Raw genomic sequence first — 21,866 nt, forward strand, 5'->3', positions numbered from 1 at the left:
GAGTGAGTACGTATTACACTTGATTCTCAAAGATTGGTATTCTTATTGTTCCATTTCATTTTGTCTCTGCGGTTTCGCTAGCGATGTTGTGGGGATCAGCTCACGAAGTCTGTTTTTGGGTCTTGTGGGTTTTCTCTATCTAGCTCACTGATATTGTATAATAAACCTCCTTTAAGCTCTTACCATGGAAGCTGCTATTGCTGAAACAAACAATGTTAAGTCTTAACATTCAGTTTTACAGTTTGCTTAGAATTTTTTTGTTACTGTTAAGAGATAGAATCAGTTTCAGAACAAAACACTTTATCAGAGAAACAGAACAATAACGTAACAAGAGTAACACTTTATTATAATAGCATACATGTTCCTGCAAGACGACGATTTGATTTGATTTGTGCATCAAACGAGGATCTTCCATTAATAAACAAACAAATCTTTAATAGTGTTGCATTTTACATGAACAAAACTCTTTAAGGAACTCCCACACACTACGGGAGATCACCCCACTGAACTTTGGATGGAACACAACTCATAAAAGACCAACGCTTGCCTTTGCTCTGGCTTGTATGTGATCTTGGAGGTCGACTTCTTCTTGATATGGAATGATTACTACTCCTATACGGATCAAGTTCTTCGTGGGTCGCAGGTACTGCCACAGTCAGCTTCTTGTTGATCTACGTCGAATTTCCATAGGTCAATACTCAATAGGATTTTCTCATTCGACCCACTCTCTACATAGCAGAGAAATTATTCATGAACTGAGAAAGTTCTGCAAAAAGACTTGTTTGTACCTAGTTTTGACAAATATGATCTAAAACTCCTCCTGGTGTGATATATTGCATGTATGCAGAACTAAAAAAGGTGTTTTATGTATCTTAATCATCTAAGATCTAGATCCGTTTTATTGATATGCTTATTGTGAGTAAATCATGAATATAGTCAATGTAACAGATGAACAAGATTAGAAATCTTTTCTTGCAGGTACTCAGTGTGTAGAATTTTATAAGTTCAGTTTGCAGTTAATGAGTTAATATCACTCAAAACGAACGGTTCTAAGAAACCAACCTGAGGGGGAGGAAACTGGGGAAGCGAAACTGAATTGTGTACATGTGACACATATGTTCTGTCCTGGATACGTTCATGATCCTCTGTTGCAAACTCTCTTAGCCTGGTTAGAGCTGGTAACAGTACTGAAGCAAGATCAGGTCTGTCTTTTTTCCTCAGTTCACAGCACTGCAAAGCCAATTTAGCCAACTCCAGAGTCTCTTCTTCAGGCCATTCTGATACTTTTGGATCCAAAATTTCTCTGAGCTTATTATTTTCAATTGCCATCTCTACTTTATGGGTTAAACCCATTGCTGGCATCGCTGTTATGATTTGCAGAAGCACTACACCAAAGGAATAGAGGTCAGATTTCACTCCAAGCATTCCGGTTTGCTGATACTCAGGGTCGATGTAACAAAATGTACCTGTTTCCAGTGAGCCAAAGAGGGAAAGAAACATCAACACTGGTTCCATGTTAAGACATTGAAAAGAGATGGGAGATAAAAAAACTCTTACCGGCTGCAGAAGTCATGTGATAGTTACTGAAAGAATCATCAGCCATAGAGGGAGGCACCAAGCGAGCTAGACCGACATCACTGATCTTACTAGTGAAATTTTTATCAAGCAGAATGTTTGCTGGCTTCAGATCACGATGAACTAGGGGCTCAGGTTTTGCCTGGTGAAGAAAAAGAAGTCCTGTGGCAATCTCAGCAGCGATTCTGAACCTTGCTCTCCATGAAAGTGGAGGTGTATCGTTTTTGCAGAAGATGCGATCTTCAAGTGTTCCATTTTCCATATACTCATAAACAAGACAACCTAACTCGGGACATGCACCGAGAAGGATCACCATATTAGGGTGTCTCATGCTACTCAGAACCTCAATCTAGTAGTATAGAAAACATATGTATGAGTCGAGGAGAAGAAACATATAAAGCAACATAAAGATTTCACGTTATAGTTCACTTACCTCTTGTTGGAACTGTTTCAGTCCCTCTGTGATACCTGACTTCATGATCTTAATGGCGACAGAATTGTAATGGAGGACAGCTTTGTAAACAGGTCCATAACCTCCTTCCCCAATCTTTAGATCATCAGAAAAACCATTGGTTGCACCTTCAACATCTTTGATACTATAACGTCTGTAAGAGACTTCATTGACCATTCTCTCTTTCTCTAAATTGGCTTGCATCTCTTGTAATCTTCTCTTTAGGCTCTCCATTTGCGCTATGCGCTTTGCTATTTCAGCTGCGTGGATTTCAGACAGCCTTTTCTGCTTTTCCCTCTTAAAAAATAATCTAGGCAATTCTATTGCTTCCTCTGACCTTGGGGTTGCGGTAGCTCTAGGTACTTGAAGTTCTTGAGACTACATAAATTTAATTAATATCTGATGATTAGTATTCACCACCTGGAATATTAAGGAAACCACAATTGTCATCAACAATATCTTACGTTTTCTTTTTGGGTTGTAGTATCTTTGTTCTTCTTAAACTGCTTCAACTCCAGTCTTAGTCTCCTCACCTCTGCTTCAAGATTTTGATTCTGGTACGACATCCCGCAAAAAAACATGCACCATGTCAATACCATGTTGACATTGTGTATATCTGGGACCAAATCTTGAAAAGTTTACCTGTTGTTCCACGACATTTCCCGCAAGTGGACTTTCCTGTGAATGATCAGTTATCCCAGAATACAGATTAAAACCAAGAAGGAAATGTCAGAATACTAAGAATCTAAACGTATATTTGATGGTGATGATATACTACTAACCGTGGACGTTGAAGAGATCGAGCTTCTGTTGGTAGTAGAACTTGAAGAGATGGTGTAAGAACTCACACTTGATACCACACCGTAGCTGCCATTGTCAGTCCTCTCTGAGTGAGAAATCTCACTTACAGATTGAGGTGGTGAGATGCGAGGTGAATAGGATAGGTAGGAATCTGATATTGGTTTGTTGGTTTGTGTAGATACAGGTGATGAAGATGCCCTGTAAAATATGTAAACCAAATCTTGTTGAAACGAAAGCCATAGCGAAATGTTAGAAATTAGAAGAGATCAAGAGAGCTTAAGATTTTACCTCTCGGAATCACTGGAAATGGAGCTCGTTGAGTTGTACAACAAAAAAGAGAGATTTTGTTGTCTCGAAATTTTCTGAGGCTGAGTCGCAAATTTGCTTCTTGATAGCTTACCTTTGGACACAACAAAGACGGCACAAGTCTCTGGAGTCGTCTTAAGCAAAGTTGTGGGCACATCTGGACTCTTAAACTTCCTGATCACAAAAGAGAGATTGAATGTTAGCATTTTATAGTAACCAAAGTTGCAGATGGTATCAAGCATGAGAAAGAAAGAGAAAAGAAGAAGAGACTTGAGGAAGGAGTTGCGTGCAGATGCGCCAACAACGATATTTGCAATAAAATTGTTGCTTATGTATTTAACCAAAGCATTGGAGATGTCAAGATCGCCAAGAATAACCTCCTTAGCTATGATCTGAGAAAACGTGTATATACACAATAATTAGTGTCATGAGATGTGATGAATTATAACTCATGTGTTGTTACAAAGGAGATTGGGAATGATCGATCACTAACTCCTTTTCGAGTGCAGAATCCTCTGAAAGGAAGAAACAATTGATGTGTCTCGTCTTGATTGTTTCCTGCTGCATATATAACCGGATTCTAATAGTTAGGGTTCTTTAATTTGATTGTTGTTTTAACGAAGATGATGAGAGATACCTACCTTGAACGTGGAGAAGGACACATTGTGGAGAATCTTGAAGGAGATTTTCAACGGCCCACTTGAAGGCATGTTGGCTGTTCTTGTCCTTATCAATGGCGATCGCCGTGATTGTGCCAAAGTCTACCGAGGTCCCTCTTACTCTTCTTGAATACATGTTAGAGAGACTTGCTTCTCAAGAAACCTGCTTCATAAAGCAAACTATAATATCTATCAATTATATCATGTCTTTATCACTAACACCCACAACCAAAATCGATTGTGTTGTTTTCTTTTGGTTGGCTCTGCAGCTTCTGAGAAGAAACGATGAACAATAAAAAGTAACAGATTATACATTGTGAATGATGAAGCTTTCAGTGGTTTTGCATTTTTGCTAATTTGGGGGGGGGGGGGGGGGGGGGGTCTGTCAAACAACTCAACTGTCTTGTGAAACAAACAAACAAACAAAAAGGAAAATTTCTCAACTCTTAATTTACCTTTAGAAAGGAGTGTTTTTTAAGAAATTGCTGGTGCGATCGAACTTATAACAATAGCTACCGTTTCGATTAAATGAAATTGTATAATATACTAAGTTGATAATTTTTTTTTGTCTTGATTGATAAGTACTAAAGTTAACTAGTATGCATGTTTTAGACTTTCTAAGCATATATTAACTGGAATTTGAGTTTCGGTTAAATAATAGCACGACAGCAAATGATATATCGACGAATTTGACATTTTGTGAGCTACAAAATGAAGTGTGTGGACGTGTTCATTATTTATCGTCGTCCGTCCCGGATCAATCAGATAGCCACGTGGGCGGAGGTAGAAATCGAAATTATTGCGATTAAATTGACTTGCAAAAAAACAAACACACGTTGCAGTTTCTGATTTACGTAGCCAAAGAAAGGACCAACCAAAAAAGTTGCGATCACATATATATGATATTTTCTTGGTTGTCGTCTTCCATCTTTTGTATCACCATCTCTTATACGTCTCTCATCGATACATTAGTACTTTTTAAGACAATTTATTCCATAAAGATTATACTTTTTTAGTTTTCGCAAAAGAAAACATGTATATTATTATTTGTTTAGGCTGATTTTTCTCATTGATAACAATCATTTTGTGTTATTCTTACCAGGAGAAAACATGTATATTATTATTTGTTTAGGCTGATTATTTTTTAGCTAGTATGCATGATTTATTCCATAATGAATGTATGAATGTATGGTTAATGCGTTACAATTTTGTCAATAGTTTGAAGAGTTATAGCAATGATCGAGATATTGGTTAATATTGTAGAGAAATTCATGAAAGTTTGTCCCTAAAAAATTAAATTTTTATATATGAAGAAGAATGAGGTTTTGTTTACTATCAAATGGAAGATAGTTGAATAAAATTGTTGAATTTAGTTTAGAAAAATACAAAGACAAAGAGGAAGATAGTTGAATAAAATTGTTGAATTTAGTTTAGAAAAATACAGAGACAAAGAGGAAGATAGTTGAATAAATTCATGAATGTTGGTATTCATATTCTAATATTTAAAAGTTGTCAAAAAAGAAAATTATATGAACTTCTTATTAAAAAACAAATTCTAGAATCATATTCAAGAAATTGATGAGCTAACATGAATATAAAATTTAGTTAACCAAAAAACTCTTTGTTACAAAATATGCATCCTTAGATCAAGCTTTTATTTGATATATTTTTTGACGTTTTAGACAAGAATTGTAGAATGATTAAATCTCTCAAAACAAAGTTGTTCATGCATATATCTAATAATTCAATTACATACCAAGTGTCGGTAATTCAACTGGTAAAGTCTCTCTGGCAAAAGTCTAGAGGTCGCCGATTCGAGGGACAACGCTTGGGAGGAGACCATATAAAATACGCCGGTCCCTCCCCTGAAGGAATGTACGGACCTAGGTCCGGAACCTCTTAGTAATTCAAAAAAAAAATTCAATTACAAAATGAGAAAACCTATGTGAACTATTAAAAAAATCAACATCAAATTATATTTTTCAAAATTTCTACAATTAAAAAAACGAAAATAATATATATATATATATAGTAGCAAAATTATTTAAAAATAGTAAATCATAAGTCTGCGCATTAATCCTAAAACGTCAATTAGAAAATAACATCCAAACGAAAAAAGAAGGAAAATAACATCCATTGAACAAATATATGAAGCGTCAAGATTGCATCCGTCAAGATTCATTCATCCATATCTCATTAACCGATTTTCAATTTATTCAATTTCATATTTAAAAATTCACACAACTAGTCATATACACATAAAAAGAAGAATATTATTCATATATAAATCATTAATATTTCACATATCTAAAACTTGGCCACTTAATATCACACCTTCATGATTACCATTTGAAATCAATAACTTTTATCTACGTGTCAAATAGTAATGGATTTGTATAAATGATTTATGGACATATTAATGTTTTTACACATAAAAAGAAACAAAAATTACAGTTTATAAATCACTTAAAGGAAAAAAAAAAGAAGGGAAAATCTAGTGTATATATATAGAGAAGCCAAATGCGTTTTAATTTCTTGTTTTGGTAACTGAGATCGAAAACAAATCACACTAGTCACTAGGCATGGTTAGTATATATAGTATATTTGGTTTTATCATAATTATAACAAAAAAAAAAGGGAATTAAAATAACATATGTTGTTGTTAGCTGATCGACACGTGTTGCCTGAAGAAAAGAAAAAAAGGACAAAAAAAAAAAAGTTTTGGAAAATAAAAGGACAAAAAGTTCAAAAAGGCTTGTGTGTGTATGTATACGTGTCCTTCTAATAATACCCCTTTCGTAATAAATACTCCTTTTTTAATTTAATTTAAATAATTTTGTAAAAAGGAATAAAAGAAGAAACAGAGAGAGAGAAAAAAGCATACTACCACACAATATTCCCTTCTCTCTCTCTCTCTCGACCCAGAGAAACAACAATAATAATAATAATAATCATCTTCTCTCAATCAAAGGAGAGAACATCTTTACTTTACTCTGTTCCATCTCTCTCTCCCTCTGTTCGATTTTTTAGATGCGAATATCTTAAGAGATTCATTCAACTGGTAAGTTTTTTTTTTTTTTGTTCCTGTGTGTTATAGTGATGAAGCTTTGTGCTATTTATTATTATGTTGAATCTTTTTTATTTATTTTTTTAAATCTTATTTATTTGAGCTTAGTGTGTTCTTCTTAAGAACGAAGCTTTTTCCATTCATCTTTCTATTTCTGGGTTAATAAAGCTGAAACTTTCTTTTATTTATATATATATATATATAGATTCATGTTTCGTCTACTTTGATTCCTGATGTCGAATTGTTAGACTTCTCTTGTGATTATTGATTCCGCCTTTTTTCTTTTCTTTTGTGTCTGTGTGAATTTTGTCACGACCCCCGTTTGTGTAAGTAAGTTTTTTGATTAGTGCTCTTTTTGTTTGTGATCTCTCTCTCTGATAGGGTGAAATCGAGATTTAAGGATTTGTGCGAAAAGATCAAACCCAAAGTTGTTTGGTATTTTTGGGATTCGGGAGAGAGAGTGTGTAAAAAATCGAGCGATACAGAGGATCCGTTTCAGATCTGTTTCATCTCCTCCGGTACTTAATCCTCCTCCTTGATTCGTCCTCTCTCTCTCTCTCTCTCTCTCTCTCTCTCTGTGTGTTTTACAACTATGCTTAGCTAGTGCATGAGAACAATAAGCGGCATTGGAGTCGCTGATATATATATATATATATATTATAAAACTTTTTTTTTGTAATGGAGCAAGCAAATCAAGATCATGAAACCGTTGCTTTAGAGGTATCGACGAAGAAGATGAAATCAATTGAATGATTGACATCTTTGAAGATAGATTTTACTCGATATCTCTCCTCTTTTTCTCTGTGGTGTGGTGTGTGGTGTGTGGTGTGTGGTGAAGTGTGGGGAGATCTCTGATTTTGGGGGACCTCATGGAAGAGATGACTCCTGCTGTTGCAATGACTCTTAGCTTAGCTAATACCATGTGTGACTCATCACCACCTGTGGAGATCACTCAGCTCAAGAATGTTACTGATTCTGCTGATTTGTTATCTGATTCCAACGAATCCCCCATGGAAGGTGAATCTGAATTGTTGAAAAGCGGGTCTTCTTCTTCTTCTACTAATGTTTTAGATGAAGACGAGGTACTACTCTCTGTTGTGGAGGATGATGATAATAGTGCTGCAGTCATTAGTGAGGGCTTATTAGTTGTTGATGCTGGCTCTGAGTTAAGCTTGTCTGAAATAGACAACGGGAGAGTTCTTGCAACTGCTATTATCGTTGGCGAATCAAGCATCGAGCAGGTTCCCACTGCTGAAGTTGTTATTGCTGAGGATTCAAGTGTAGAAGATGGTTCAGGTGTAACGGCTTCTGAGGTTGTCATTCGCTTGCCTGAAGAAAATAGTAATCAGCTGGTCAAAGGTAGAAGTGTTTATGAACTAGATTGCATACCGCTTTGGGGAACCGTTTCCATTCAAGGTAATAGATCTGAGATGGAGGATGCTTTTGCCGTGTTGCCTCATTTTCTTAAACTGCCTATCAAAATGCTTATGGGAGATCATGAGGGTATGAGTCCTAGCCTCACACACCTCACTGCTCATTTTTTCGGTGTTTATGATGGTCACGGAGGCCATAAGGTATGCTTTATTCTCATTTTCTCTATATTCTCTGGGATCGTAGTCTTTGAATCCAGATAACCTTTTTGATTTTGGGATTTTCAGTTAAAATCCGTAGCTATTAAATAAATGTACTGATGGCTTGTAGGTTGCTGACTATTGCCGAGATAGACTCCATTTTGCTTTGGCTGAAGAAATCGAACATATAAAAGATGAGTTATGCAAGAGGAACACAGGAGAGGGTAGGCAGGTCCAATGGGAGAAAGTCTTCACTAGTTGTTTTCTAACCGTTGATGGTGAGATTGGAGGAAAAATTGGCAGAGCCGTTGTTGGTTCTTCTGATAAGATTCTTGAGGCTGTTGCCTCTGAGACCGTAGGATCAACTGCTGTGGTTGCTTTGGTTTGCTCATCACATATAGTAGTTTCTAACTGCGGGGATTCAAGGGCGGTATTATTCCGTGGCAAAGAAGCCATGCCCTTATCAGTCGATCACAAAGTAAAAAGAGTTTCCTTTCTTCCCTTCTATCCAAGAGTTAACACCCTCTAATGTACCGAGTTGATGAAATTGTTTCTTAATTCTTTCTCTTTTTCTGCAGCCAGATAGAGAGGATGAATATGCCAGAATAGAAAATGCTGGAGGTAAAGTTATACAATGGCAAGGCGCACGTGTTTTTGGTGTTCTTGCCATGTCTAGGTCCCTAGGTAAGCAATGCTTCTCTTGATGACCACTAATGCATTTATGAATGTCGTGAGTTGGCTTATTATTGGTTTCAAACCTTACCTTGGTTATGAATTTACTCTCCTTCATAAAACATTAGTTCCTCGGCGTTTTTTTCCCTCCTCTGGACCTATGCAGGTGACAGATATCTGAAGCCATATGTGATCCCAGAACCGGAAGTGACATTCATGCCGCGGTCAAGAGAAGATGAGTGTCTCATACTAGCCAGTGATGGTCTTTGGGATGTAATGGACAACCAAGAAGCTTGCGAAATGGCTAGGAGACGGATCTTGATGTGGCACAAGAAGAACGGTGCACCACCTATAGCAGAGAGAGGCAAAGGAACTGACCCAGCTTGCCAAGCGGCGGCTGATTACCTCTCCATGCTTGCTATTCAAAAAGGAAGTAAAGACAACATATCCATCATTGTGATTGACTTGAAAGCTCAAAGAAAGTTCAAGACCAGAACTTGAAGCTTAATTACAAACAGTACGCTTACTTACTTTTTTTTTACTGGGGGTAAGTTTAGATCGTTAAGGATCTAATGTCGACAAGTTTTTTACATATTATATTTACTCAATATTGTTAGAGGGGTTGGGGAAAGAAAAGGAAAAGAAAAAAGAAGGTATGGAAATGCGGGTTGGGGAGGAGAAGACTGAAGATTAAGAAGATGATGCATAGCTAATTTATAATTACATTCCTTTTTTCTCATGAAACTTTGGGATTCGTATGTATAAGAAGAAGAAATAGGCAAAAAAATATGTTTTTTTTTGGTTGGGTATTAAAGTAGATGAATATGTTGTAATAGTTTTGAGATGTGGCAATTGAAATTGTAATTGAGACTATTGTCACATTAAGCTTCTTGCATTTCTCTTTTCTCCTTTTACTATCCTTTTTTTACTGATTGTCTTTACATTTCCATAACTTACTTGACACTGAATTTTTAGTGTTTTGGATCCAAGTGATTCAAGGTTGAGTTAAGGAGTGGTAAAGCAGTACAATAAACAAAAGGTGGACGTGCCGGAGTGGTTATCGGGCATGACTAGAAATCATGTGGGCTTTGCCCGCGCAGGTTCGAATCCTGCCGTTCACGTTTTTTCTTTTTGTATTAATCTGTAACTTACCTTAACCATCTTACATTCATTCATACCGTCCGAAATGTAAATATTTCTTTTCCTAATTTGGATAAGAATAGAAATCAATTACAAATGTGGTTGGTGACGTGTGAAACCATAAGTGTGTTAGAAAGCTATTTTATTAATCATTGGCAGTTTGGCACCGCGTAAAACTCTGGATTGTAAAAGAAAGTATATCATTTTTAGATAAGTTATCAAGAAATTAAGATTTCATATGTATATTGCATTTGACGGTTTAGCCATTTGTGAAAGCCACGACAACACCGGCCCTCCTCCATTGACCTAAACGCTAGTTATTAATATAACTATTTTAATTTTGATAATATAAAGATAACATTTAGCAGTTTATTATTCGAAATTAGATGTTAAAAGACTAAATTACGCATCAGCTGCTTCATATAGAAAACGTGTTTATTAACACGTTAGACATATGATTCCGTTGAACAGTTTGATTATTTGACGTACCAAAATGTATTTGCTACATGTAATCCAGCTGTATTATTAGTAAGGTGCCTTTGAATTTCCATTTCCAACTTTCACAAGCAAATACCACCATTTTTCCAGCTTATCTTAGAAGTCATTTGAAAATTAAAACAAAACAAAAAAAAATCTCCCAAAGAAACGTATGTAGCAATTGAACCATTTATTTTGTTTTGTGGGATTACCAAAATAATTGAGTATCATTTCTCGAGGGTATGATAATTAAGACTTAGGAGCTACTAGAACCTTTTATTATATAAGTTAATAAAGTTTCGAAAAAAATGTGGTTTTTAGAGTTTGTGGATATGATTTTTTTTCTTCAGATATTTAATGGATAGTTTGTGACAGTTGCAAATTTATTTATACAACTAATCAATTATGAAGTATAACTACATATCCCATACTAGGGACATATAATGTAAACAAATATATCTCCTTTGTTTTTTCATTTTTGTCTAGACTCAAACTCAGGAACTGGTCAGATCTACAGGGTAAAGGTATAGTCAACTAGAACTACTAATTTGAACATACATACATCTGCTTAGATATCCTCTACGCGAAATGTGAAATGTATCTCTACGACGTTTCTATATATAAATGAAATTTTTTTTTGACAAAATTCGTTCATTATCCGATTATTTTTCTAATAACATATGTCAAATAACATATCAAAATATTCCAAGACCAAGACAAAAGACATATTTTTGTGTTGTGTAAAGTAGTAAATCCACAAAAAAAAAAAAATATATCTATATAAAAAAAAAAGAGAGAGAGAGACCAAACCCAGTTCCCCAAGCATTACAAAGCATAAAAGCAACACATCACACAGCATCGTAAGCCAACCACTCCAAACTAATAGTAAAAAGTTATCTTTCTCAAAAAGCCAAAATAATAATACTAGAAAAACAAAACGCAAAGAGTAGTATGGAAGAAGAAGACGGAGACGCGTCTACGCCGTTTTGGCTTCAATCACGCCGCAACAGCAACACTTACTTCCGCCGCACCGCAAGTCTCGGCGGCCGTGCAACCACCGTCGCCACTCAAATATTCTTCGCCGGAGCAGCAGCCATCCTCATAGTCTTCTTCATTATCCCTCCTTTCTTCTCCTCTGTTTCACAGATTTTTCGACCTCATTTAGTCCGTAAAAGCTGGGACTATCTCAACTTCGTTCTCGTCCTTTTCGCCGTCCTTTGCGGCTTCCTCAGCCGCAACTCCAATAATGACGAAACCAATCATAACAAAGAAGAAGATGTCAGTAACAAGTTCTCCAACTCGCCGTCCATCATCGATCGAGGAGGTGCTACACCGCGTTATTGGCTCGATGATCGTGGCGATCAGACGGTGTACAAGAGGTTTAGTAGATTAAGGAGTGTTAGCTCGTATCCAGATCTGAGGCTCCGGGAATACGAAGACGATGAACGGTGGAGATTTTACGATGATACACGTGTAAGTAAATGCCGTTATGAAGAAGATACAGATCCGATCTATCCTAATCAAAGTTACAGAAACTGGCAAGAGGAGGTTAAACCACCGCCGGAAGATGTAGTTCAACCAGACCACGACGGCAGCAACGGAGAAGGAAGAAAGGTACAAAGCGACGTTTCCGAAGCTGAGAAAGTTGAGGTCGTCGCGACGGCGGAAGCTGAAGTAGTAGAAGAAGAGCTAACAGTGCCATCTGCTCCGCCGTATATCCCGTCTCCTCCACGTGCTCCTCCACAACCTAAGCAAGCGAAGAGGAAGACTAAAAGAGTGTACCAAGATGTTCCTCCAAAGGAAGATAAGAAAGAGAGAGATGAATTTGTGGCGGTGGCGACGCCTCCGACAACTCCGATCCCGCCTCCGACGACTGTGTATCAGAGGAGCAATAAACAAGAGAAGAAGAAAGGAGGAGCAACCAAAGAGTTTCTGATAGCGTTACGGAGGAAGAAGAAGAAGCAGAGACAACAGAGCATCGACGGCCTCGATTTACTCTTCGGTTCCGATCCTCCATTGGTCTATACAATGCCACAACCGCCGCCTCCGCCACCGCCTCCACCACCTTTCTTACAGGGGCTCTTCTCATCTAAAAAAGGTAAAAACAAAAGAACCAACAATTCAAATCCACCGCCTCCTCCTCCTCCGCCACCACCTGAACGGAGATATGAATCACGAGCATCAATTGCGAAGCTCCGCAAAGCTCCGGTGGAATCACGGACATCTAAACCGAATCCGCCAGCTAGAGTTACTCAATTCGTAGGCACAGGAAACGAATCTCCATTGTTACCTATCCCGCCGCCGCCTCCTCCTCCGCCGTTTAAAATGCCGGCTTGGAAATTTGTGAAGCGTGGAGATTACGTCAGGATGGCTAGTGACATCAGCATAAGCTCCGACGAACCCGATGAGTCGGATGTAGCTCAATCAGCCGGCGGGAGTATGTTCTGTCCGAGCCCCGACGTAGATACCAAAGCCGATGATTTCATCGCGAGATTCAGAGCTGGACTCAAATTGGAGAAGATGAACTCTGCCAAAAGAGCGAGATCCAATTTGGGACCCGAACCCGGACTCGATGAATCTGGATCTTAAACGGGTTACAGGCCTTAGCCCAAGCGTATAGAGTTTATTTCTTTCTTAATGGGCTTTTTTTGAAACGTTGGTTTTTATTTTATTTTATTTTTGTTGCATTTTGTGGCTTACTATATTGTTGTTTTTTCTTTACATTTATTAAATTTTCTTATACGTATAATCTTGTTGTGTATACATGAAAAAAACACAAATTTAGTATCCAGTTTTAAACCCTACTACGTTTTACCCGTGTACCATATGTCTATTATTTTGTTGATATGACACTGTAATGGTTTAGAAGTGCTTGTAGTCGATGATGAATTGCATATATATGTATATATATATATATATTGTTAACGGTTGTAGGTAGGATTTTGTAAAAACTCTTGATTTGCAAGTTGAAAATATACATTTTACGATTTGGTTAGTTATGATTTAGGAATGAATGATATGATATATTCTTATTATGATTCTCAGTTGATATTATTGGATTAATAGTGTACATTTAAAGCTAATAATATCTTACCAAATATGTAATCTTTTATTAAACGTAAATTAGATATTTTCTAAGAAGTATTCATCTTGAATTAGTTGCTATATTATAGGGATGTGATTACATAATTTGTGTTATCAATTCTTTTTGTCTAAGTCGGCCCTAGAAATTCGGCATACAAATTAAATATTTTCTAATTCCTAAGATACAATGGGCATTAATTGGATGTAAATAAGTACGCTATGCATTAAAAACAGGCCCAAAATATTCGACAAAAGGAGGATCCGGATAATTGAATCAGTTATAATTTTAGTTAAAAACCTAATCCGAAGTTAGCAAAAAGTGATGGCATCCTATTGTACTCCAAAAATATATTTTGAGCTCTATATGTGGATATACTTGTTTGGTTACAAATATAGTAAGACAAATTTTAAAATATATATCCGTTTATAAAAAATCACATCATATGATGAAAAAATATAAAATTTTATTAATTTTATGTATTAAATAGTAATTAAAATAATGAAATATAAGATTAAATAAAAGTGAAAGGAGAATTATATTTTAATCTAACATATTGATTTAAATTAGGTAGATAGATTTTAGGAAATTAATATTATCAAATAAGGAAATAATTGTGTTTGGTTGTAAGAATTGCAGATAATTTAGTTGAGACTTGTTTGGATACAAAGATAAGAGAAGATGACACAAAAATGTACTTCAAAAATGTTAAGATAGATTTTTGTATCGTGGAAGATTCTAGGGTCTCACCGGGGCTTTTCAATACGGCCACCACCATGTTGCATAACAAAGAAGCTGTGTTATCGTTATAAAGAAGCACTAAGTATCAACCCGCATTATATGCGGTATAAATCGATTTAAATAAAATATTATGAATTAATTTTTTTATTTGAGAGATACGTAAGTAAATTTTTTTACTTAAATAAGATGAATAAAATATTAAGAATAAAATAATTAAGATATGTAAGTAGAGTTTTTTTTTCGTTTGTTCAAATTTGCGTTTATTTTCTGTAAAATATGTTTCACCGTGAAATATTGGAACTTGCAAAAGAATTTCAAAATGATGTAGAAATTTTTGATGTCTTTATGTGTTTCTAAAAATCAAATTCACATATTTTATGTTTCACATTATTTTCTACATACTATGCAATTAAATATATAAAACAATATTTTTAGACAAAACGATTTAATTAAACTAATCCTAAGTTTAAAATGCAATGAGAAAATGTATAAAAGTGGTAAATAAACGAATAATTTTTTTTATTGATTGTGAAATGTATTTTATTTCTAATAATTAAATAATAGAAAAGCACTCTCATAAAAACTGATGTGTCGCCCTCGCAGTGCTTTTTTTTAATAAATGCTCTTAGATTTCATTTTTATTTACATAAATATGTCATTGATATATATCGGGCAATGTGCTTTTCTATTAGTTTTTTAAAATGAAAGATTTGATCAACAAATAAATTCCTAAAGGTATTTAATTATCAATTTCATAACATTAATATATAGGGGATTCTATAATTTTTTTAACCTAATATATATTTTCTTAAGCAACAAGCTAGGGCTCGAATCGCTCTCTCTCTCTTTTCTTCTCATCTTCTCCATGGCTGAGTCTAGCAAGAGATCCGCAACCAAAGGTGAAGCAACTCCTGCCGTGATTAAGGCCACAAAGTCTTTGAAAGAAGAACTCAAGAGGGAGCAGGAAGATGATTTAAAGACCAAAGTGAATCTGAAGAAGCCGAAGAAAGATGTGATAATTGCTCATCCCGGGAAGGAAAAATCTGAGATGAAGGAGATTATGAAAGGAATCGCTGATCGTCTTCAGCGGCTCGAAGCAAAGGTGTATTTGTTGGCAACAAAGGCAGATCTACAGGCGATTTTGATCGCAGTAAAGGGTGAGAAAGTTCCTGCCATGAAGCCTCCTGCTGAGGCTGCTTCTGACAGCGAGGACTCATCGTACATGGACACTTCTCGAGATGACGAAGTTACTCCAACCAAGACAGAGACCAGTTCGTCTGAGGATGAACCATCTTCTTCTGAGGAACCTGCAAATAAACCTGCTGCAAGTGCCAAGCCAGCTGCGTTTACCATACCAGCTGCGTTTACCATACCAGCAGCTGCTAAAGTTTCTCCATACCAGCAGACTGTTGGTGGCAATGGTCAAACGATCTCTGTTAGGGGCTTTGACCCCTTCCATTCCTGTGGATGATATCAAGAGCTCATTGAGTAATTATTTCACTTCATTTGGGGAGATTACACGCGTATTTGTTCCCGCACACCGTCAAACCGGTGCTTCCTTGGGATATGCTTACATTGATCTGAAACAAGGAGCAGAGAAGGCGTTGAAACTTCGTAGACATGACGTGGGAGGATGGAATCTTGTAGTTGGTGAGGCTGAACCAATTCGCAGTGGAAGTAGTTGGCCTTTTCCCGGCCGTTGTGGCTCTATTGGCCGTTGTACCTACTGTTGAAGCTTTGCTGATGCGAGGGAGAGGCTGCTTTTCGAACTAGTTTTACTCCCTCAAGTAAGAAGTAAACTCAATATTGAGTTCGTTTGGTTTTAAAGAAGAAATTGGAACTCTGATTTTTTATTCTGAAAGAGAAAGAGATAACAAAATATATATAACAAGACAGGTCCCGTGAGTACTTGTTAGAGCACATGTAGTTGTACTTTGATGTATATGATTATGGAACTAACCAGTCCTTCAATTTCACAAGTCCAAAGAAACGCAATTTCATTACTTCCTCTAATAACACAAGCCAACAATATCATAGGACCTGAAGATAGATGCCCTAGATACAATAATGGTTTCTTAAGAAACACAAACAAAACAAAGCTTATTTAACACTTAGATTCATTGCTCGCAAGATACTCCTTGAGAACATCCATAACCGAACCAAACTTTGCTTTAACCTTAACTGGTGGATTTGCCAATCTACAAGCCATCTCCTTTATGTTCTTGGAATGATAATCAATCTTACTCTCTGTAAACTTCAATCCATGAGCTGTACTCACCACCACAGTCCGATCATTAGCTTCTATAACTCCAGACTTCCTCAGCTTCATCAATGCCGTCAATGCCACACCTGTATGCGGGCATATAAACATCCCAGTAGAATCAGCAAGAGCTGTTGCATCCATCAACTCTTCCTCCGTAGCTTCCTCAACAATTCCATTAGATTTCTTCAACGCATACACAGCTCTATCAATCGAAACAGGATCACCAATCTGAATCGCAGAAGCAAAAGTAGTGTTTGCTTTCAACGGATTGAAATCTTCTTTAAAACCAGATTTGTAGTGCAAGTAAAGTGGATTTGCGTTAGCAGCTTGAGCACAAACAAGCCTAGGGATTCTATCAACAAGACCTAACTCTTTACACATATGAAACCCTTTGTAAAACGCATAGATGTTACCAAGATTGCCTCCAGGAACAATGACCCAGTCAGGAACTTCCCAGTTGAACTGCTGCAATATCTCAATCGCCGCCGTCTTTTGTCCTTCGAGACGGAGGCTGTTGAGAGAGTTCGCCAAGTAAATCGGAAGCTCTGCCGTCACTTCTCTGATCAAATGCATACATCCATCGAAATCAGTGTCAATACTAAGCACAAACGCTCCGTTTGCAATCGGCTGAACAAGCTGAGCCATGGAGATCTTGTCCGCCGGTAAGAAGACGATCGACGGGATTCCGGCGGCAGCACAGTAAGCGGATAGAGCAGCGGAGGTATCTCCAGTGGAAGCGCATCCAACTCCAACGACTGGTTTGTTCATTTTCCGGAGACGATTCACCTGAGAAACAAGAAGCATCATAAAGTCGTAAACTTTATAAAGTTGCAAAACAGAGGATTATAAAGTTTTAAACTTTGTTAAAGTTGCAAAAACAGAGGATTATAAAGTTGTAAGCTTTGTTTAAAGATGGTAGACCTGGGAAACAAGAACAGTCATGCCTAGATCTTTAAAGGAGCCAGTGTGGCTGATTCCACAATGTTTCACCCACAGATCGTTCATCTGAAGATACTGTTTACCGAATCGCTCAGCCCAGAAGAGATTTGAGTTGCCTTCGAAAGCAGAGACGATGTCGTCATCGTCGATCTCGGGGAGAACCCACTCTTTCTTAGACCAAACGCCTGATCCGTACGGCCAATTGGTTTTGCCGACGCGAGAGTCGAAGAGTTTACGCCAGAACTCTCCGTCGTAGCGTTTCAAGGCGGCGAAATCGTGCTGGACGTCGAGGAGACCACCGGATTGTGAACGGTAGACGATCTCGTCGAGGGAGTAGGATTCGGTTGAAGACGGTGGAGCGTCGAAAGGGACGTAGCGTGCGGAGAGGTTTTGGAGTTGGTGAGGACGGCGACGAGCTTCGTCGCGGATGTTCTCATCGGGGGAACGGCGGTGTTTAGGAGGTGGAGGAGAGGGAGGAGTGGCGGAGATGGTGCATCGGACGGTGAAGGAGACGACGGAGGAGTGAGGTTTGAGTGTGGTTTCAGAATGGGAAGGTAAGTAGGTGGCTGAGTGGAGAAAAGTCGAGAACGAGGCCATTATGAGTGTGAGAAAGTAAAGTGAAGCGTTTGATTGGAGCCAAGAATGAAGTTGACTACACCTTTGTCACTGACAAATTCATTTTATAACTTTGAAAAAGTATTCCAAAAAAAAAAAATGAATTTTCTAATTGTTCAAAATTCCCAAGAAATACAAATTGTACTACCACACTAGGAAATAGGAAAATGAATCTTGAACATCAAAGAGTCATGCATGAGTTTAGTTTTTAATACGGACTGGGTCAAAAGATACAGTAAATGGATGGACCACTTGACCAGTGTGAAAAAAAATTATCTCTTTCTTGTCTAGCTGTACCGCCTTATTTCCCTTTCATGGCCACATATCTTAAAAAAAAGTCAAAATACCAAGCAAAAGAGTCTTTTAATATTGACGATCATATCTCCTTTTTTAAAACCAGATAAGGATCAAAAATTGAGTAAAACTATAGAATCTTACAAACTAACCTGACTTTGCTGAAAACAAGATTTGTGAAGAATTATCATCTCCACAACTAGTACTTGCAACTTCAATATAAGAATAAGACTGAGTTGAAGACAAATGCTGGTTGTATATGTTCAGGCCTTACATCCACCTTCAAGCTTAGTGATTCTTATATTGAATTTACACATCTAAAATATAAATATAAAGAAAAAGTCTGAATTTGGCCATTGGGGTTATATATGAAACTTGACGTAGTTTTATTTTCTCATAAAAATAGTATGCATTGGAATGGTTGATGTAAATATGGTCTGCAGATTACCAACAAAAATTAATGAAAGGCAACAAATCAAGACATAACATCATGACAATGGCAGCAAAACCGATAGGCAAAATGGCTGCCCAAATCTGCACGGGATGTAGGAAGGTCTTTGTTGATTCATATAAGCAGCTGCATTGTGATGATACCTACAACAAATTAAATTGATTAAAACCCACATAAATTGGCTTTACATACTATGATTTGCATGTACAAGGAGGAGTTCGGAAAGCTTTACCTCATTGCTTGTATGGATTTGAAGTTGAGTGATTAGATGAGTATCTAACTTCAAACACAAGCAATGGCCAAGATCAACATTGTCTAAAGAATGATTTTTGGAAACCGAAACAGTTTCCAATGACTTGCAGCCATGTGCATTGAGACATTTGAGGCTCAATGGGAGATTTGTTAATGATTTGAAGTTCTTGCAGTTATTAAGGCTGAGAGTTACAAGCGAGGGAAGATCTTTGACGCCCATAGGCACCGACTCAAATTCATGTCCGCTGAGGTCTAACCCTCTTAAGTTGGTGAAGCGAACAAGCTGAGCCGATAAAGATTCAACACTTCTACAGTTGTCGAGGGAAAGGTCAAGCAAATTTTGTACATGCTCGGATCTTCATCTAGAGAGAGTTCCCCAAATGACTTGAGGGTAACGCAGTCTGAGAGTATGAGTATTTCCACCTGAGGTAGTCTTGGTAATGCTTTGAGCTCCCGACAGTTACAAAGCTTGACATACTTAAACTTGGAAAGGTTTCTCATAGCTGTTGCCTGTTGGTAAGCTCTTGTAATCATTTCCGCTGAGGTCTAGTTTCTCCAAGGAAACCAGTTGACCAATGTCGTCGGGGATCACCAAAATGTTCAAGTTGACTAGATTCAATTCTGTCAAGATGGGGAAGTCTGCAAAGCTATAGCATGTGAAAGAAGCACCACACTTGTTGTAGTTGGACCGCATGATGTTGAGTGTTCTGAAACCATAAAGCATCGATTCATCTCGGATATGTTGCTCGTTACTAAAAGAGAAGTGACATGCCTGCTCTTTAAGGGACGACAACAATATACTGATTTCTCCCTCGACAGATACATCTGTAAGATGTATTAGTGTCTCCACAGCAGCTGGAAACTCCAATACGATAGGCCGAAACTGCATGTTGCTGCATCTTTGAAAGTCTGTTGATTCTTTCACAACGACAACATGGCTCTTTAGGCCATCACATTTTGATATATTTAGTTTTCTTAGAGAAGGTAACCTACCGATGGACGCTGGAATCTGCTCCAGCGATGTGCAGCCTTCCATATTCACCTCCTCGAGTTGGATGGCGCTTGAGAGATCTGAAACTTTGTGCATACTTTTAGAACCTGAAAAGTCTAGTTTCCTCAATTTCCTCAGATCCTAAACAAAAAACAAGGGATGTTTAGAGAGGGACTTATATCAAAGAGATACAACAAGTCCAAAATTTCCATAAATGTAGTTTTACCGGCTTCTTGTCCCAAAGGGTTTCAAGATTGCTATGACGTAGAATGAGTTCCACGAGATAGTACGAAGGAAATACAGTAGGCAGGGCTCTAAGTGAATAGGCATCCCAGTGCAGTAACCTTAGTTTGCCGGAAGTCGAAGAAACGTCAGAAGTGAGCAGCAGCCTAGAGTCTATATCTTGTGAATGCTTGTACAACTTGAGATATTTGAGGCTATGCATAGAATCAAACACGCTCCCCATCACAAACAATTTTGTAGGCATCTCACACGTATGTAGTGACAAGCATTCAATTAATTGATCATTCGTCTGATGATTGCAACGGAAAAAATCACTTGGCATAGAGATAAACGATATATTAGCCTAGCATATAATTAAAAAAGATGAGTGAGAAGGCGTACTTTGTTATTTTCCAGTACATAACAAATTTCTTCAGGATCCCACATGATTCTTGACTTTCGGGCATGCTTATAGCTTCTTCAAGCTCGAGATCTCTTGCGGTTTGTTCTACCAAAGCATGTATGGTTATACACTCATCGGTAGATATGTCGATCAGAGACTTTGCCGCTAAACCTTTTATTCTAGATTCACCTTCATCTAGAAGGGCCCTGACACGCCGAACATGGTCTCCAATAAAAAGACATGCAATATTAAGAAACAGAGTTTTGTCTCTTGTGTCTAAACTATCGCAGCTAGTTTTTTTAAGATTTTCGTAATACTCTGTGGTATAGAAGTTTCAAGTATGAGCAGTTCTTCGTTCCACTCCGCCAAGGTGGTCTTCTCACCCAAATGTAACCAAATGATTGAAGGGCAGTGATAACATCATTATTTTACCCATTTTAGCTATAGTTTTAGTATGCATTTAGAAATAGTTTAGTATGATTTCAATGCTTTAATGTCTATTATCAAGTATTTTAGGTTTCAAGAAAATTTTACCGGTTTTATAGCAAAAAGGACCAAAAACAAGGAAAATATGTTTCAGGACAGATTCAGAACTTTATAGTACGGGCAACTTTTGAAGAATTTATACAATTCACATTTCGACGTATTTGGTGTTTATGGAAAGCTGAGAGAGCCATCTTTCACCTCGAAGTGGAATCAAGTCAATTAGTTTACTCATCAGGAAGTTATGTCCGATTTATCGAGACGTATTATAAACCGACGTAAGAAGAACCATTCAGCCAATGAGCTTTTATTGAAGGCCTGACCAGCGACCACCACGGTGGCCCAGTCCAAGTCTTCACCACGTTTTAGAAAATTCCTATGCCGCCCCTTTCCATGCACTTAACAAGAGAA

The 21,866-nt window shown here is 37.4% G+C and overlaps 5 protein-coding genes, 1 non-coding gene and 1 pseudogene across 16 annotated transcripts; 4 read left to right on the forward strand and 3 right to left on the reverse strand.

Moving 5' to 3' along the window:
• Positions 1-320: 320 nt before the first annotated feature.
• LOC104751125 (U-box domain-containing protein 51-like) lies at positions 321-4,117 on the reverse strand. Of its 4 annotated transcripts, none has more exons than XM_087490129.1 (11): positions 3,775-4,117; positions 3,627-3,691; positions 3,404-3,525; positions 3,116-3,307; positions 2,809-3,025; positions 2,669-2,704; positions 2,491-2,580; positions 2,009-2,404; positions 1,558-1,924; positions 1,063-1,466; positions 321-671 (listed from the first exon to the last, which is right to left on the reverse strand). In XM_087490129.1, exons 1-11 carry the CDS (start codon positions 3,926-3,928, stop codon positions 486-488), a joined length of 2,229 nt encoding a protein of 742 aa, XP_087346255.1. In that variant the 5' UTR covers positions 3,929-4,117; the 3' UTR covers positions 321-485. The 4 variants fall into 4 exon arrangements, with proteins under 4 accessions (XP_087346255.1, XP_087346254.1, XP_087346256.1 ...); XM_087490128.1 differs by having other exon boundaries at positions 3,627-3,694; XM_087490130.1 differs by having other exon boundaries at positions 321-728; positions 3,627-3,694.
• Positions 4,118-6,624: 2,507 nt separating this feature from the next.
• LOC104751126 (protein phosphatase 2C 16) lies at positions 6,625-9,983 on the forward strand. Of its 6 annotated transcripts, none has more exons than XM_087490135.1 (7): positions 6,625-6,853; positions 7,241-7,377; positions 7,544-8,433; positions 8,561-8,908; positions 9,009-9,114; positions 9,269-9,619; positions 9,720-9,983. In XM_087490135.1, the coding sequence occupies exons 3-6, from the start codon at positions 7,729-7,731 to the stop codon at positions 9,601-9,603; spliced, it is 1,494 nt and encodes a 497-aa protein (XP_087346261.1). In that variant the 5' UTR covers positions 6,625-6,853; positions 7,241-7,377; positions 7,544-7,728; the 3' UTR covers positions 9,604-9,619; positions 9,720-9,983. The 6 variants fall into 6 exon arrangements, with proteins under 6 accessions (XP_087346261.1, XP_010471312.1, XP_087346262.1 ...); XM_087490136.1 differs by having other exon boundaries at positions 6,649-6,853; positions 7,548-8,433; XM_010473011.3 differs by having other exon boundaries at positions 6,649-6,853; positions 7,241-8,433.
• Positions 9,984-10,141: 158 nt separating this feature from the next.
• Positions 10,142-10,223, forward strand: TRNAS-AGA (transfer RNA serine (anticodon AGA)). Its single transcript has one exon. It is a non-coding gene; the product is annotated as a tRNA-Ser (tRNA).
• A 1,215-nt stretch (positions 10,224-11,438) lies between these two features.
• Positions 11,439-13,587, forward strand: LOC104751127 (uncharacterized). The gene has a single exon (XM_087490137.1). It carries the CDS (start codon positions 11,671-11,673, stop codon positions 13,306-13,308), a length of 1,638 nt encoding a protein of 545 aa, XP_087346263.1. The 5' UTR covers positions 11,439-11,670; the 3' UTR covers positions 13,309-13,587.
• A 1,786-nt stretch (positions 13,588-15,373) lies between these two features.
• LOC104751128 (uncharacterized) lies at positions 15,374-16,521 on the forward strand (annotated as a pseudogene). Its single transcript, XR_015583619.1, has one exon. The product of XR_015583619.1 is annotated as an uncharacterized LOC104751128 (transcript).
• LOC104751129 (threonine synthase 2, chloroplastic) lies at positions 16,514-18,542 on the reverse strand. 2 transcript variants are annotated; one of them, XM_087490138.1, is made up of 3 exons: positions 17,727-18,539; positions 17,219-17,591; positions 16,514-17,033 (listed from the first exon to the last, which is right to left on the reverse strand). In XM_087490138.1, the coding sequence occupies exons 1-3, from the start codon at positions 18,339-18,341 to the stop codon at positions 17,026-17,028; spliced, it is 996 nt and encodes a 331-aa protein (XP_087346264.1). In that variant the 5' UTR covers positions 18,342-18,539; the 3' UTR covers positions 16,514-17,025. The 2 variants fall into 2 exon arrangements, with proteins under 2 accessions (XP_087346264.1, XP_010471318.1); XM_010473016.3 differs by having other exon boundaries at positions 16,514-17,591; positions 17,727-18,542.
• A 941-nt stretch (positions 18,543-19,483) lies between these two features.
• On the reverse strand, positions 19,484-21,342 carry LOC104751130 (disease resistance protein ADR2-like). The gene is made up of 3 exons (XM_010473017.3): positions 20,972-21,342; positions 20,574-20,879; positions 19,484-20,488 (listed from the first exon to the last, which is right to left on the reverse strand). Exons 1-3 carry the CDS (start codon positions 21,014-21,016, stop codon positions 19,835-19,837), a joined length of 1,005 nt encoding a protein of 334 aa, XP_010471319.1. The 5' UTR covers positions 21,017-21,342; the 3' UTR covers positions 19,484-19,834.
• Positions 21,343-21,866: the final 524 nt, after the last annotated feature.

The sequence above is a fragment of the Camelina sativa genome, chromosome 16 (genome assembly GCF_030686135.1).
Source record: "Camelina sativa cultivar CO46 ecotype springtype chromosome 16, ASM3068613v1".
Classification (NCBI taxonomy): domain Eukaryota; kingdom Viridiplantae; phylum Streptophyta; class Magnoliopsida; order Brassicales; family Brassicaceae; genus Camelina; species Camelina sativa.